General features: G+C 45.7%; 1 protein-coding gene across 3 annotated transcripts in view; it reads left to right on the top strand.

Annotated features, from left to right (window-relative positions):
- Window positions 1–11541, top strand: part of WBP2 (WW domain binding protein 2) — a 298555-nt gene extending 287014 nt beyond the window's left edge. Inside the window, exons 7-8 of one of the 3 annotated variants that reach the window (XR_011194210.1) lie at window positions 4899–5111; window positions 6746–11541. Coding sequence is in view for 2 of the 3 variants with exons in the window: in XM_069200187.1 (XP_069056288.1) it covers window positions 4899–4975; window positions 6746–6796 (128 nt within the window). In the remaining variant the exon portion in view is untranslated. The remainder of the gene's footprint in view (window positions 1–4898; window positions 5112–6745) is intronic. The other 2 variants (XM_069200187.1, XM_069200190.1) reach the window with 2 other exon arrangements.
- Window positions 11542–14884: the final 3343 nt, after the last annotated feature.

Here is a 14884-nt window from a genome sequence, read left to right as displayed (position 1 = left end):
TCATGGTCTTCAAGCCTGTCCTGGGCATATTTAAAGGCTTGGATGAGTGTGAGAAACCTTTGCGAAGAAATGTGTTTGCACACTCAGTCAATCACCTCCCTTCACTGCAGTAACTGTTTTTCTTGTTTGGGGTCTAATTTGACACGGGCAGTTTCTGCATCGAGGTCAGGGTTGCCTTTATGTATCATCAGTCAGTAGAGTGGTGTACTCTGTGGAGAGTCAGAGCCCTTCAGAGGAGAAGGTCCAGACTCGGCCTTGTTGTCTGTGGCCTGCAGTCTACGGGTACAGTCCTGCAAGGCAGCAAAATCATGCTTCTTCCTCTGTTTCTTGGCAGATTTGCCAGTATCTGAAGCAGCCGTGACTTCTTTAACAAATCCAGTAGTTTTTGTACCCAGTCTTGCCAGGTTGAGGAGTTCAACAGCAACACTGCCTCTTAGCCACGCGGCATCACATGTCCCATTCAGAATAACTGATAAAGGCTTCTGTGGAAGGGTTAAAGCTAGTGATAACTGCCAGGGACCATCCATCACCAGCTTGGAAATTAAATATTGTCTTAACAAGTTTTAATTGGTCCACCTTTGAATGTTTAACTCATCCCTTCCACAGCAGCGTACTTATGGGTGAGGTACTGCCATCAGGTCACACAGACACCTAGTTTCTGATGGGAAAAATACAATATCAGAAGAAGACATTGTGTACTGTAGTGTACGAAAATCTATTTTCTGGAGGCCACGTAGGTTGGATTAGTGTGGAGTACCCCTGTTTATGTCCTGGAACAGTTAAACATCGAAGGGAGGTGCATCTAAATTAGGGCTGTCTTTTGGCAGCTCTTTTTGGGGTATTAACAACGATTTTTCCCGTACGACTTCAGAGTTTTATTAGGCCCTAGCGAAAATTTGGTCTAGGATTACTTCTTGGATGGCCCCTATCTCTAATCCACCTAGGAGGAATGGAATAAACTACTGTCTTCTAAAAATTTAAGGATTCAGACAACCAGACATTAGCCGCTTTTGACAAATACCATCATACACTTTCTTTAAAGCACAGACACGATTCATACTAACATGTTATATTACAGTGAACACAAATCTAGAAAAAATACAAATATTTCAAGTCTGCATGATTACACTTTTGATTTATTGGCGAAACAAGAGCAGTGTAATTTTCAACTAGAATGAACGTCTTTTCGTATACGCCACAAGTCTTCTAGACCGCTCCCACATGCAGTGAATCTCTTCAAAATAACGAATGCAAGTCTTTCCGTTTACTTCCCATCTACTATGTCAAATATTTTCTAAGACTATTTTTGTTATAGTCATGGGCAACCAGACTGTGTATTGTTGTTGCAGTGTGCGATTAATCAGTTTATAAATGTTTTTTCTTTGTCTGAAACTCGATCACAAATGAGAGATCTCGGTTTAGAGTCTAGGGTCCTTCATTGCCTGATACTATAAATGCATTTATGTGTTGTGTGTATTTTGTGATATCAACGTATGCAGTTATGAGTTTAGGTCTATATGATTACACAAAAAGGAGATGGTGAAATAGATGTACCAGAGATACTGACAGACGCACCAGTTGATTGCAAATCCCCTGCAGAGAGACGAATTATTAATATACTAAATGACTAAACTAAAACAGAGCTACTGTCTTTTATACACATTCTCTCTCCCTCTCAACAATCGCACACCCAACTTCCGCTTCCCCCCCCTTTCATTTATCTTATCAACCCATTCTCCTCTCCCATCCAAATATTACACACATGGTTTATTGCGGTGCATAGACATTCTGTAGTCTTCATCCACTGTTTGCACAGATTTGATTTTCCCCCAATTTATGGCGCCCGGGGGCGTCGTATAGTGGCGGTTCTCACGTCTTGTGAGAAAGCTTGCACTGCTGTAGTTTGTGAGTGTTGGCACTGTCTTTAAGAAATAAAATGCTTCATAAGCCACTTCTTTGCAACACTATTCTAAAAGTAACTCGCTTTCAGTAACCCTCTCTGCCTATTTTTGTGATGAGTCTTCTCCTCTGCGTGTAGCGTAAAGGGAATTCTGTCTGGCCAGCACACTCGAACAATTTTATACTTCAGTGTGCCCGGAATCAAAAGACCACCGGCCCACCCATCTGTGCCCGGTTATAAACTATCGTTCTATATTAAAACCGAGATCCCATTGGCTTCCAGAGGTACGTTTGTCTCATACCACCTTTCACACCTTTCCCTCAAGAGACCCTGACCAGTATAACATTCTTAATGGCAATTCCTCGCCAGTGATAGTTTTCATGAGAAAATGTTGGAAATAATACTTCTCAGCACTCTATAGTTGCCTTGCTGATGCAGAGGCGTGATATAGTGCGTAACCAGTTTAATTTTTGGTGTTTTCTATGAAAGAACCATAGCTCTGCATCTTTCTACCTAGGTACGTGGTGTCGTGGTGCCTAGAGGATCATCGTCCCTTAAATGCATTCTAAACATTAATGCTGATTTATAGGAGCACTATCTCCATTTCATTCCGTATGAGTATTCAGTATTTATAAAGTCTCTACCCATTTTTTCTTTAATAAATCTGCACTTACAGATGTGCTACACTTTATTTGATCTTTTGGTAGAACAAGCATCATATTAAACTATGTTTAGCGTATACGTCTTTTTCTTTGTTCAGGTTAATACATTTTTAAAAGTGATCCTATGCTTCAGGAGCGAAGTTCAGTACACTAGGCCTCAACATGTTCTGTCATTCCTGTTAATGAACTGTTTTCTAGTATATACTTTTGCGTCACTTGTCTATGATGAGTGTATAATTCGTTATTTCTCGGTTTGGCGCAGGTTTCAGGGACACTCAGCTTTGCATTACTGAACAAAATTAGTGTTAGAGTACAAACGTATTTGCTGCACTTTGCTTCAAATGATTATATAGGAAATGTAGCCCGTTTCCTTTACAGTGGCATTGTATGTTTAAGGAAAACCGCGCAAGTCACTCTAGGCAAGCTACATTTTTAAACAAATACTTCAAAGAAAAACAGTGTGCAATATTCCAATCCCCGCTGAAAGAAATCTTGTTCCAAGGCCTCCTGTAATATCACTGAACCAACATGTACAGGGTCTGACTGGGATGAAAAATAGGCCCGGGCACCCTAAACAAAAGTGGCCCACAATTTGAGGATTCTGCCTTTTCGCGTAAAACTGCTTCAGTGTTTTAAGTACGATCAAAATAAGAGGGGGGGGTTCTCTAAAAGAGGCATGTCTAAAAAGCTGAAACTGAATTATCACAGTCTAGCTGCCAAGATCTAATGACACTTAACTTTTGTTTTCTTAGCTTGAGTGAGTTAAAACAAAATATGCAAACATTTTCCAGCACTGATTATGCATGGAACAAGTGAACCATAGCTGAATATCATTCAGGTCACTTCTGTTCAGGCCACCGGCCCCTTCTCAATGTACAGACATTAATGTGGCCGTAGCCGGCCCGAGTTAGCCTTTTATATCAATGGCCGGCCCAGCAGGGGAGGTGGGGGCATTGATGCCTCCGATCCTGTTGGTGAAAGGGAGGTAACAGAACCCCATCTGCCTCCTGATTCAGGCCTTCAGGAAGGCCGCTTAGGTCCCCACTGGGCCGCTGGCGGCATCTGAACAGCAGAGATCGCTCTCAAACCGGTCACTACTCTACCCTAAACAGCGGCGCACAACTGCAACTCACACTGGCCCATGGGCCACTGCCCGAGTGCCCGCCTTACCAATTCAACCCTGAACATGTAAGAATAGTTGCTGCAAGACTAATGGCCTGAAACACCGAATACTTTGTTCCGAATTGTAATACACGTTTTGTGAATTTCAAGGGAAAGGGGTGGCAAAGGGTGTCTCTCTCTCCCCCCCCCCGTCCCTTGCAAGTCGCAGTGGAATGCACAAATACTTTACAGCTGCGTATGCAGTTGCAAAGCATTGAATAGGAGATGTTGTGGCTTAACCGCCAACTCTGCCGACCTTGGAGCTGGGGAACGAGGTTCGAGTCTAGGGGAGGGCTCAACATTCTGTGATTCTGGGCATATCACTTAATGTCCCCGTGCCTACCCCAAAAAGATTATCTCCTATTGAACAGGACATGCGGCAACTATTTGCAAGGTTGTTAGTATTAAACAGCGTACAGTGTGCGTCTGCCGGCTTCATTGGGCTTGTCGTTGTCAAGCCTACAACGGCCACTTTTCGGCTTTGGGAAGGGACGGATGTCGGCGCATTGCAATTGTGAATATTAGGTTGGAGGGCTGCTGTCCCGCCCAGGCCTTTTACAGCATTCACTATTGTTCACAGTAATCTGCTAAACTGATTTCTGCTCAATTAAAATTTACAGTTGCGGTGAGCGCGCTACGTAAACAGGCCCTAAGCACTTGGAATGAAAGCTGCACATGAGATAAGGCTCCTCATTGCAATGTAAACGCAAGCTGCCTTCTTCTACAAATGCCCTAACACGTGTACACTTTTGACGGTCCCGAGAAACTTCTCACAATAGTGGATGCATACTTCCTTTTTGTGCCACTTGAGCTACTGCAAAATCCACATGAAGAGGGACCAGAAAGAACCGGAAGTCTCTACCTGGGATCCTTAATAGAGTTAGAACCTTGAAAGAGCCCCTCCCTCCCCTGGTGGAATGGTTGTGGCTCTGGCTGACATGGCGGAGGTCCCTTGTACGAGAACGTCATTTTTGTAGGTCAGTTATTGGCTCCAGGGAGCTGTAGGCTTGACATCAGACCCGCATCTCTTTAGTTACACCTTCACATTTCACTCTTGCCGTTGTAAGTGTCGTTTACACCTTCTGATATGCCTGGTCCCTATCCTGTGTGTCTGTGTTCAGTAAGCCTTTCTTGAGGCACAGTTTAACCTGCACTACTTTTCTTTTCACCCACAGCCGAGGCAAAAGCTGCGGAAGCTGCAGCCAGTGCGTACTACAGCCCGACGAACCCTCACACTGTCTACATGCCCATGGTACGTTTCCGTCAAGTACTCACCACTACACGATGCAGAAGTGGGTCTGTAGACCTAGTAGGGTGACCAGACGCCCGGAGTCCCCCGGTCAGTCCTAGTTTTTCGTGGACTGTCCCGGTTTTGGAGAAAGGGACGGGTAAGCGTGCACAATACATTTCACATAGTGCTGGCTGGCACCCCTCTGGCCCTGTCCTTGTTAAATCACGGGGGACAAAAAGTTAATCATTTTATATTGTTTAAATACGCCCTGCTGTGCTGTAGGTTCTTACTGAAGCAGCACATCAGGATGTAAAGAGGGGCTAAGTAACATAGAGAAGACCCTCGGGTGAAGCCCAAGCACACGAATAAAGATTCATAAAAATATATTTTTGCTTTTGCTACAATATGGGCCGGAAAATAAAACCTACAGGGTCACTTTCATTAAATTCCCCATCGCCGCATCCACTAGTGATAAAGGGGAATCACACACACCTGAGGAATCCCTTTATCACTAGTGGATGCGGCGATGGGGTATTTAATGAAAGTGACCCTGTAGGTTTTATTTTCCGGCCCATATTGTAGCAAAAGCAAAAATATATTTTTATGAATCTTTGTCCATCTCTTAACGTTCTACAGCCAACATTTCTCAGCCAGTTTCAGCACGTCCTGTTTTTTTTTTTAGAGAGAGTAGACTCAATACTTAGGGAGGCAAGTTTTCATGTATTTTGGTGAAAAAATAATTATTTGAAAACATCTTAGTTGACACACCTAATACCGTGAATAAAAGTTGCATTTCTTTCACTACAGTGCCATATTGCCTATCTTTCCCCATGTTGGTCAGCTCTATTAATGAAGTGTTTGTGCCCCTCAGTCAGTGCAAAATTATAGTCCTACTTATGTTTATGGATTGTTTCATTTTTTTATTTTAGAAAAATCTGGTCACCCTATGTTAGGGCCAGCCCCCCCTCCCCCCCCACCTTGCCCGCTACCTTACTTTTGATATCAGATTCTCTTTCAGAAAACGAATGGGGTGCTGAGAGTATGAATGACTGCCATTATACAGGGCTTTCAGTGGGTCGGGTCCCTCCGTTTCTGAGACTCGTTAGTAGTTCAAAACGGGCATTGGAACAGGTCATTATTGGGCCCTATATTCATATCCTCAACTTTACTGACAAATAACACTGGTCAGTTTCTGAACAATTATTGTAAAACATGTTAATGTATTCCATTTCAGTGATTTATTTCCTTTTTTATATTTCACATGTTTTACCTACTATTGCCCCAAAACAAGGCATTCTGTAGGGTTCACAAACAATTAGCATGTTTAAGCCATGCCCCTAATAATACAGGCTATGCCTTCTTTTAGGGCCCCCCCACTTCTTGCATCCTACTTAAAGCACTTCCGATGTATAACTTGTAAAACGTTAGAATTCCTTCTGTAAATTTCAAAAGAGACTATTTGAAGTTGTCAAGCTATTTGGGGTACAGGGCGGCTCTTCAGCAGCTCCCTTGCTGGCTGTATTTTGTGTATCAGCTGACTGCGGCAGTCATGTGACTACCCTTTGGGAAGATATCCACTGTTTTGAATATGGTGTTCTTGGGGCAGCACAGAGGTGCGAGTGCAGTACGTTGGGGCTTCCTTCAGCCCCCCTTTTTTCTGTGAATTTGTGATCGATTTTAATTTGGACATGGAAAATAAACTATGGTGGGAGAACCTCAGAACTTGTATGACTCCCATATTTCCTTTTATTAAATACACATAAACTACTTTTTTTTTTTTTTCTCTTTCAGAATCGGCCTCCTCCACCATACTTCCCACCTGAGGATAAGAAAACCCAGTAGGCTGTGCTGGGCTGCTCCTTGCTTGTGAGAGTCCTGGACATCATCAGGTCACCATGCTCTCTATGGCATGCTGCTCTGCGAGGAGATTATGACGTTCCATCAGGGTAAACCTTGACAACTTGCTATCATAACTGGCATTGTGCCCTTCTGTGTTGACTGTCTCCGACGCCGCACCCTGCCATTGCTTCTTTGAACAGTTTCTGGAATTTCTAGAGACAGCTCTACTCGAGATGTCTTTCATCGATTCAAGGGAGCAGACGTAGTCTTCACATCTTCTCCAGGTTGTGTTCAGATATGGCTTTCCTCATCTGTAGTGCTTGTCATCCTTCTTGGCCAATCTAAAGGTTCTGTTGCACTTCCCTTTGTTCATGGTGTGCTTTGGAGTTGTTGAGGTTCCACTGGTGATGTAGCCTGCAGTGAGCTACTGTACTCCTGCAGCTCATAGTGAAAGCATGGTTTATCTATTGTACAGTGGGTCTCTGCACTCCTGCAGCTACATTGTGAAAACATGGGTATCCTAGCCTGCAGAGGGACACTGCGCTCCTGCAGCTGCATAGTGAAAGCCTGGGTTATCTATTCTTCAGTGGGTCACTGCACTCCTGCAGCTACATTGTGCAAACATGGGTATCCTAGCCTGCAGAGGGACACTGCGCTCCTGCAGCTGCATTGTGAAAACATGGGTATCCTAGCCTGCAGAGGGACACTGCGCTCCTGCAGCTGCATTGTGAAAACATGGGTATCCTAGCCTGCAGAGGGACACTGCACTCCTGCAGCTACATGGTGAAAACTGGTATCCTAGCCTGCAGAGGGACACTGCGCTCCTGCAGCTGCATAGTAAAAGCCTGGGTTATCTATTCTACAGTGGGTCACTGCACTCCTGCAGCTACATTGTGAAAACATGTGTATCCTAGCCTGCAGAGGGACACTGCGCTCCTGCAGCTGCATAGTAAAAGCCTGGGTTATCTGTTCTACAGTGGGTCACTGCACTCCTGCAGCTACATTGTGAAAACATGGGTATCCTAGCCTGCAGAGGGACACTGCGCTCCTGCAGCTGCATTGTGAAAACATGGGTATCCTAGCCTGCAGAGGGACACTGCGCTCCTGCAGCTGCATTGTGAAAACATGGGTATCCTAGCCTGCAGAGGGACACTGCGCTCCTGCAGCTGCATAGTAAAAGCCTGGGTTATCTATTCTACAGTGGGTCACTGCGCTCCTAGCTGCATTGTGAAAACATGGGTATCCTAGCCCGCAGAGGGAACTGCACTCCTGCAGCTACATGGTGAAAACATGGGTATCCTAGCCCGCAGAGGGACACTGCACTCCTGCAGCTACATGGTGAAAACGGGTATCCTAGCCTGCAGAGGGACACTGCGCTCCTGCAGCTGCATAGTGAAAGCCTGGGTTATCTATTCTACAGTGGGTCACTGCGCTCCTAGCTGCATTGTGAAAACATGGGTATCCTAGCCCGCAGAGGGACACAGCGCTCCTGCAGCTGCATTGTGAAAACATGGGTATCCTAGCCCGCAGAGGGACACTGCACTCCTGCAGCTACATGGTAAAAACGGGTATCCTAGCCTGCAGAGGGACACTGCGCTCCTGCAGCTGCATAGTGAAAGCCTGGGTTATCTATTCTACAGTGGGTCACTGCACTCCTGCAGCTACATTGTGAAAACATGGGTATCCTAGCCTGCAGAGAGACACTGTGCTCCTGCAGCTGCATAGTGAAAGCATGGGCTATCTATTCTACAGTGGGTCACTGCACTCCTGCAGCTACATTGTGGAAACGTGTATCCTAGCCTGCAGAGAGACACTGTGCTCCTGCAGCTGCATAGTGAAAGCATGGGCTATCTATTCTACAGTGGGTCACTGCACTCCTGCAGCTACATTGTGGAAACGTGTATCCTAGCCTGCAGAGGGGCACTGCGCTCCTTATCAGCAGGTTTCACTGCAGTCCTTCATGTGTTTTGGAGAGCCAGGTAACCTTGGGTTCTGGGTGTAGTGCCCTATTTCAGGATAGGTCACTCCTGCTTTCACTAAGCTGTAGGAGTGCAGCACCCCACTAGAAGCTAACCTACCCACACGCTCTCCTGCAGCAGCCAGGATGCAAGCATGTGTGCCCCATGGAAGCAGGTTCATTGTATGGACTGTGGTGTTGGTGTAGACAGAAGTCTTCAAACTGGCCTCCAAGAACAGAGTTTAACCACCAGATTCAGAAAGGTGTAAAACGGTTGCTAGGCCATGTCATTTTCTCCGTGTATGTGTTTAAGACTTTGCTTTTTTGGAATGTGATAATGAGTGAAAAGGCAGGTCCATGCTAGCCTCCTCCGAAAACGTAGCACGTACTTACGAGGCTTCATGTGCTAAGTGAAGCATCTGTCCCAAGTACCAGTGCAAACACAAACAACTCAAGCACAGGGACCTGCTGAAATACACTGTATCACTGGATAGCTCCTTTAATTCCGACCTGAACTATGTGTACAACGCCCATCAACTCACCCCCTGCTTACTTATAATATTGGGTGTTACCAGTGAGATAAGGCTGGGTTGTTCTCTAAATTTCTCCCTTTCCTGCTTCTCGCGCTCTCTCTCTCTCATACACACACCTTTTTCCCATCACTCCCCTCATCTCCTTTACATTCTCTTCGTCACAGAGGTGAACTCGGTTGTTCTTGGGTGGCAAAGGAAAAAGATGTCCACTTGGCTTTTAAAAACACTGAATGAATGAATGTATGCTGAGTGATCCGAATACTGGAAAATGTGATACTACCCGCAAACATGTTCCTCAAAGGCCAGTAGGTGTGGAAGCGTTCTGTCACGTGAAGGTGAGCATTCTAACCCTTACATAAACTTGCCATTCCAGTCCAATCCACTTCTGTGAGCCCAAAACCATCCGGAATGCAAGTGCATGCTGTCAACCAAGAACACAGTTCGATGCTCTTTCAAAAGGAAGGCTTTTAACCTTTTTGTAAAACATTTTAGAGCCTTTGCCATGTCAGTGATAAAAATTCATTCCATAACATTGCTCTCGTCGCCTGGATCGGCCTGTCACTGGGAGTACTACTACTAAAACTTCAGACCTTTAATAGAGCCCTCCACATAGTCCTCCAGGGCTCTGTACCGAGAAATCATGTCAATCTGGCCTTCCAGGCCGCAGTGCTCTCCCAATTGATTACATTAGAAACAATAAAGAGTGCTTTAACGTCAATTCCAGATGTTGTAGACCACCATTGACCCAGAGAAATGTGGTAATTGCAGGCTACAAGTGCTACTACTCTGGCTGCATGATTCTGGATTAATTCAGTGAGGCTGCACATATTTTTGACACAACGGTGAACAAACTGCGATAATTCAGACAGGACCCTTTGACAGCACATGCTATGGTAGTTGTTTTTTTGCCCACCTCCCCTTGGAACAAATGCAGTTTGGCCAGGGACCATACGATTTACTTAAGGGTCGCTGGATAACAGATGTTCGACTCTGAACTTTGGGAATCTGACTACGGAATAAAGTTTGAATGACCTTTTCCTGATACACATATGCTCATAAAAAGCCCACACTAGGTGATGGTATGCTGAAAATCAAGTTTTCCTGCTGTTGAACACTATCCAGCCCGCATCAAGTGTTGTGTGTCTTCTAAGAGACTTTACAGTCAGTATGGATCATATTCACTGTTACTACTAAAGTGAAGCAGTACCTAGGAGTCTATCTAGTTAAGAAAAAACACACTTTCAACTTATAGCAAATTATCTTTTTTTCAGATGGGCAGTTTTCTATCCATCAGACTGGCAAACATTCCACCCTGACATTCCCATGTAGTCAGAATGCAGCCCTGAGATTCTCATAGTTACATAGTAGCTATTCCTTTTATGAAAATCATGTGGTGGGCATTCAGTTGCTTTGACTTGGATACTGTGAATATTCAGTCTCCGAGCGACCGATAATGGCAGCATTCCACTTCTAGGATTTCTATATTACCCAGGATTTCTATATTACCCATATTTCCCATATAGTAAGCGTTCCATCTGTAAGAATCCAAAGGGGAGAGCTACCATCTCTATTATGTCTATGCCTTCAATCTGAAATCAGTACACTATGTGGGAATTTTCTGCCCTGAACATTACCATACAACTAACAGTCCATTCTTGAAATTCTACATACACTTAGGACTCCTGAGTGTCCAAACTTTCTTATGTAGTCTAATCTGATTTGTGAAATTTATGTTCTGAGCTTTGAGTCTTTGAGAATCTTCTACAACCAACATTTAACCGTTAATCCAAAGGCTTTTCTTCTGTCCTGGAGATTCCTGCCTGAAGAGCTTCGTGTCCTGAACATTTCAACGCTGCCAGAATTCCATCTTTGAAATTCTGAAGTGATTAACATGCGCCTTCAGGTTTCCATTTGTAGAGGATTGCACTCATAGAACGTCCGAGTATTCTTTCCTTGTGAAAATTGACACCGCATGTTACAACATTCCCCAGGGTGATGGAAACTAAGTGTACCTTCTGCCTCTGAAAGTCGCACCCTTAAAACTGACAGTCCATCTGCACATTTGCTAATCCCATCACTGTTCAGTTTTCAGTCGTGAATCACCATTAATCTAGCAATGTAAAGAAATGTTTATTTTCGCCAGTTATTTATTTGAAATGGGTCAATTAATATATTAAAAGTGTCTAAAATACTGTGAAATGGGGTGCATATTGAGTTGTATGCTGAACCTGTGAAATAAAATATTCTGAGCTGCCCGAGCATCTTGTCTGTTTGCTTCTTTTCTCATCGACATGTATACAAGGGTCTCACGGACATCCACGTATATTGCATATGGCTTTTTTGGGCTGTAGAAAAGGGTGTACCTGTGTACTTAAACATGTTTTTATTTATCAGAGAAGCACGTATCGTCTTTCAGCTCCATTCCTGTCTCACTCCGGTATCCTAGTAGGAATCATGTTCCTTCTGTCTCCTTGGCTCAGTAAGTAAGGTTTATCTTTGATTCCAGGTTGATCTTGAGTGCTCATGTTTGTAAGATATCACAATCTGTTTGTTGTATCTTCTGTATAAAATGAAACTCCTTTGTCCCTGCAAAAAGCCTGTACTCCACATCTGCAATGCAGTTAGCAGCCCTTTCTCTCTTTGGCCTCCTTGCAAACATTTCAGAAAGGTTCCTTGTGGTCTCCATCTGATAGACTTCCAGCCACAGATTTCTTACCTTAGAATATACCCCAGGTGTCAGGCTGTGGATAGGGAAATTTTTGAGTAGTACTTTAACGCACCGTTAGGTAGCTCCGGAAGGGTCAGCATTGTGTGCAGTGTCCTCGCTGGATGTGACGTGTGCGGTGCCTCTCTGGATGCCACCTCAGCTCACCGACCTCAGTACCTTTCTTTCTGCACCAAGTGCGCAAGTCGGGAAGAGCTCCCTCAGATGTTCTTTGACCACTTTTTCAACATTTTGCCGACCGTATTGAGCCTTTTTGCTATGTGTTGCTTAGGGGTGTCTCTGAAGAAACCTGTGGGTTTTAAACTCTGTGGAGCCTGCCACAGGCAAATGTCTGTGTCTGACCCCCACCTGGTTTGCTTGTGGTGCCTGGAGCGGGAAAACAACTCTAAGGCCTGCCCTGACCGGCGTATGATGAACCCCCAAAGCGATCTGTGAGTGGGTGATGAAGCTCCTTGCTTCTTGACACTGGACGTCTCCACACCGCTCGAGGTCACAGTCATGTGGAAGGTCCTGTTACCACTCTCGGAGTCCTCATCAGTGGTTGGAGGTCAAAGTCATCATCAGGTAAGTGCCACAGGAAGCAGACCAAGAAGTTAAAGCGTTATTCAACTTCACTGTGCAGGTCCAGCTCATCAGACGAGGCGCAGGAATGATGCTACAAGTCTAGTCATCCTACTCTCACACCTCCCACAGTGGAGCCTGAGCCTAGACTGCTTCACGGCATCCTAAAATTCCTGGAGCCGTTGTGACCCCCTCCCATCTCAAGGAGTTGTGAGAGGCCATGCACCTCATCTTTGGGTGACTTGCTTATCTCCTGTAAACATTGGACCCTGCAGAATGAATGGTAGCACTGAGCCCACAGGACACATATTTTCCTTTCCCTGACCTGTGAGCCCATCAGCATTACCTGCAGCTCACGGTGGGCCAGGGGCATTTTCAGTAGCCCTCTTTGGCCTCACCAGTTCCCCTCAGGTGTTCACAAAAGTGGTGGCAGTAGTTGCAGCACAACATTGGAGATCGGGGTTCCAGTCTTCTCCTACCTCAACAACTTACCTCTAAAGGCAGGCTCCTCGGTAGCAGTCGTCACCAACCTCGACACTACAGCAGACCTGCATTGGGTGGGGTTCACTATCAATGTGCCAAAGTCAAATGTGATTCCTCAGGTGCTATGTTTAATTGGATCCATCCTGGACATGGTGCAGCTCCATGCCTTTGCACCGGAGCAAAGAGACCAGCAAATTTAAGCAATGATCCTGATTATTTCAACTTCTGTGCTAGATTTCTGTGAGGCTGACTTAGAGACTGCAGGATATGATGGCCTCCTGCTTGTGAAGTTTGCTTGCTGGCAAATGCAAGCTCTGCAGTGGAATCTGAAGCCTTAGTGGGTGCATCACCAGGAGAATCTTTCCAACCTCTGCCAGATTTCGAAGGAGACTGCAAAAGATCTGCAGTGGTGGTTAACAAACTGCAAATGGGTCAGAGTCACGCCTCTCTCTGTCCACCACCCAGAGCGGACAGTGGTGACCGATGCATCACTTTTGGGTTGGGGAGGCCATCAGGAAGAGGTGGAGATCAGGAGCCTCTGGTCTCCAGCAGAGACTCCGCTTCCCATTAACCTTCTAGAGCTAAGGATGAGTCATTTGTCTTTGAAAGCTTTCCTGCCTTCCATGAAAGGCAAACTGGTCCAGGTGTTGACGGACAGCGCTACTGCCATGTACTGCAACAAACTGGATGAAGTGGAGTCACAGACCCACATGGCTGGAATGTCAGAACATTTTCCTGGTTGTGCAGCTATTCTCCGATTAGGGTGCCCCTTCAGGAGGATCTACTGTTGCAGCAACAGAAGGGTTCTACACCCAAACCTGCACACACTCACCTTCATGATTGGAGATCGAGCAGCAACAATTGAGGGTCCGTCTGTGCCTATGCCTGGTGTCATCGCCTCCGTGCCCTGCACGCCAGGTGGGCTGCCCTCTGTAGGAGGGATAGCAGAGGTCTGCCGCAGCTGCTGGTGGGACCCGGCAGACATTCACTGCCGAACTCGCTACTCTCCTTCGTTTTGGCTAGTGGCTGCCATTTTGTCTCCTCGTGGCTATGGCTGTGAAACTGTTTTCAGGTCCTCCCTAACGTAGCTCAACCCCTACCTTCAACAGGGGCAGTATATAGGGAGTGGGGGGGGGGATCATGGCTGCCTGATTGCTGCCAGGATGGGGCCAGATGGTGGAGCACAGGAAGGAGCTCTGCAAAGACACTCTTCACTCCACTGGAATCAGGCCACGCCCCCTTGTATGGTGACACAGGATGACATTTACTACGCTGCCACCTTGTCTTTTCCTACACATGCTTCAACTCCTTTCTTGCTAGGAGAGGCTGAGCTTTCTTTCATTGCTCCAGTGCCTCTACTGGCCTCCTGCTTGCACCACTAGCCTTAGCTATCCAGATTCACACTCGCTTAAAATGGGGAAAGCGGATAGGAGGCAGCCTAAGCTGCACTTTGAATCTCACAAAAGCATGCGATCAATGACCCCTGAAAAGTCAGGCTGAAGCTCCAGAGACGTTCCCCAGACACGAGTGATCAGAATGGTGACATGAAGTCGCTGCTTAAGGTTATGCATAAAAGTCTGGTCTCTATAGACCGTAAACTGGATGCCCTCTCTGCCAGGCTAGACACTATTACATGTAAGCTTGAAACCATGACAACTGGTTAAAGGAGGGCGAACATAGAATCTCGAACACAGGAAGTGATTTGGCATCTCAAAGAATCTGTGCTCAACCTGGAGAAAGTCTCTAAAGTCATCGCAGCTAAGAATGAAGACTTGGAGGTGAGATTTCACCGTAATAATCTCTGTAGCCTAAGTATGCCAGAATCCACTAAC

Source organism: Pleurodeles waltl, chromosome 7 (assembly GCF_031143425.1).
Source record: "Pleurodeles waltl isolate 20211129_DDA chromosome 7, aPleWal1.hap1.20221129, whole genome shotgun sequence".
Classification (NCBI taxonomy): Eukaryota; Metazoa; Chordata; class Amphibia; order Caudata; family Salamandridae; genus Pleurodeles; species Pleurodeles waltl.
Note: the sequence above shows the minus strand (reverse complement) of the source record. Positions and strands in the feature narration are given on the sequence as shown.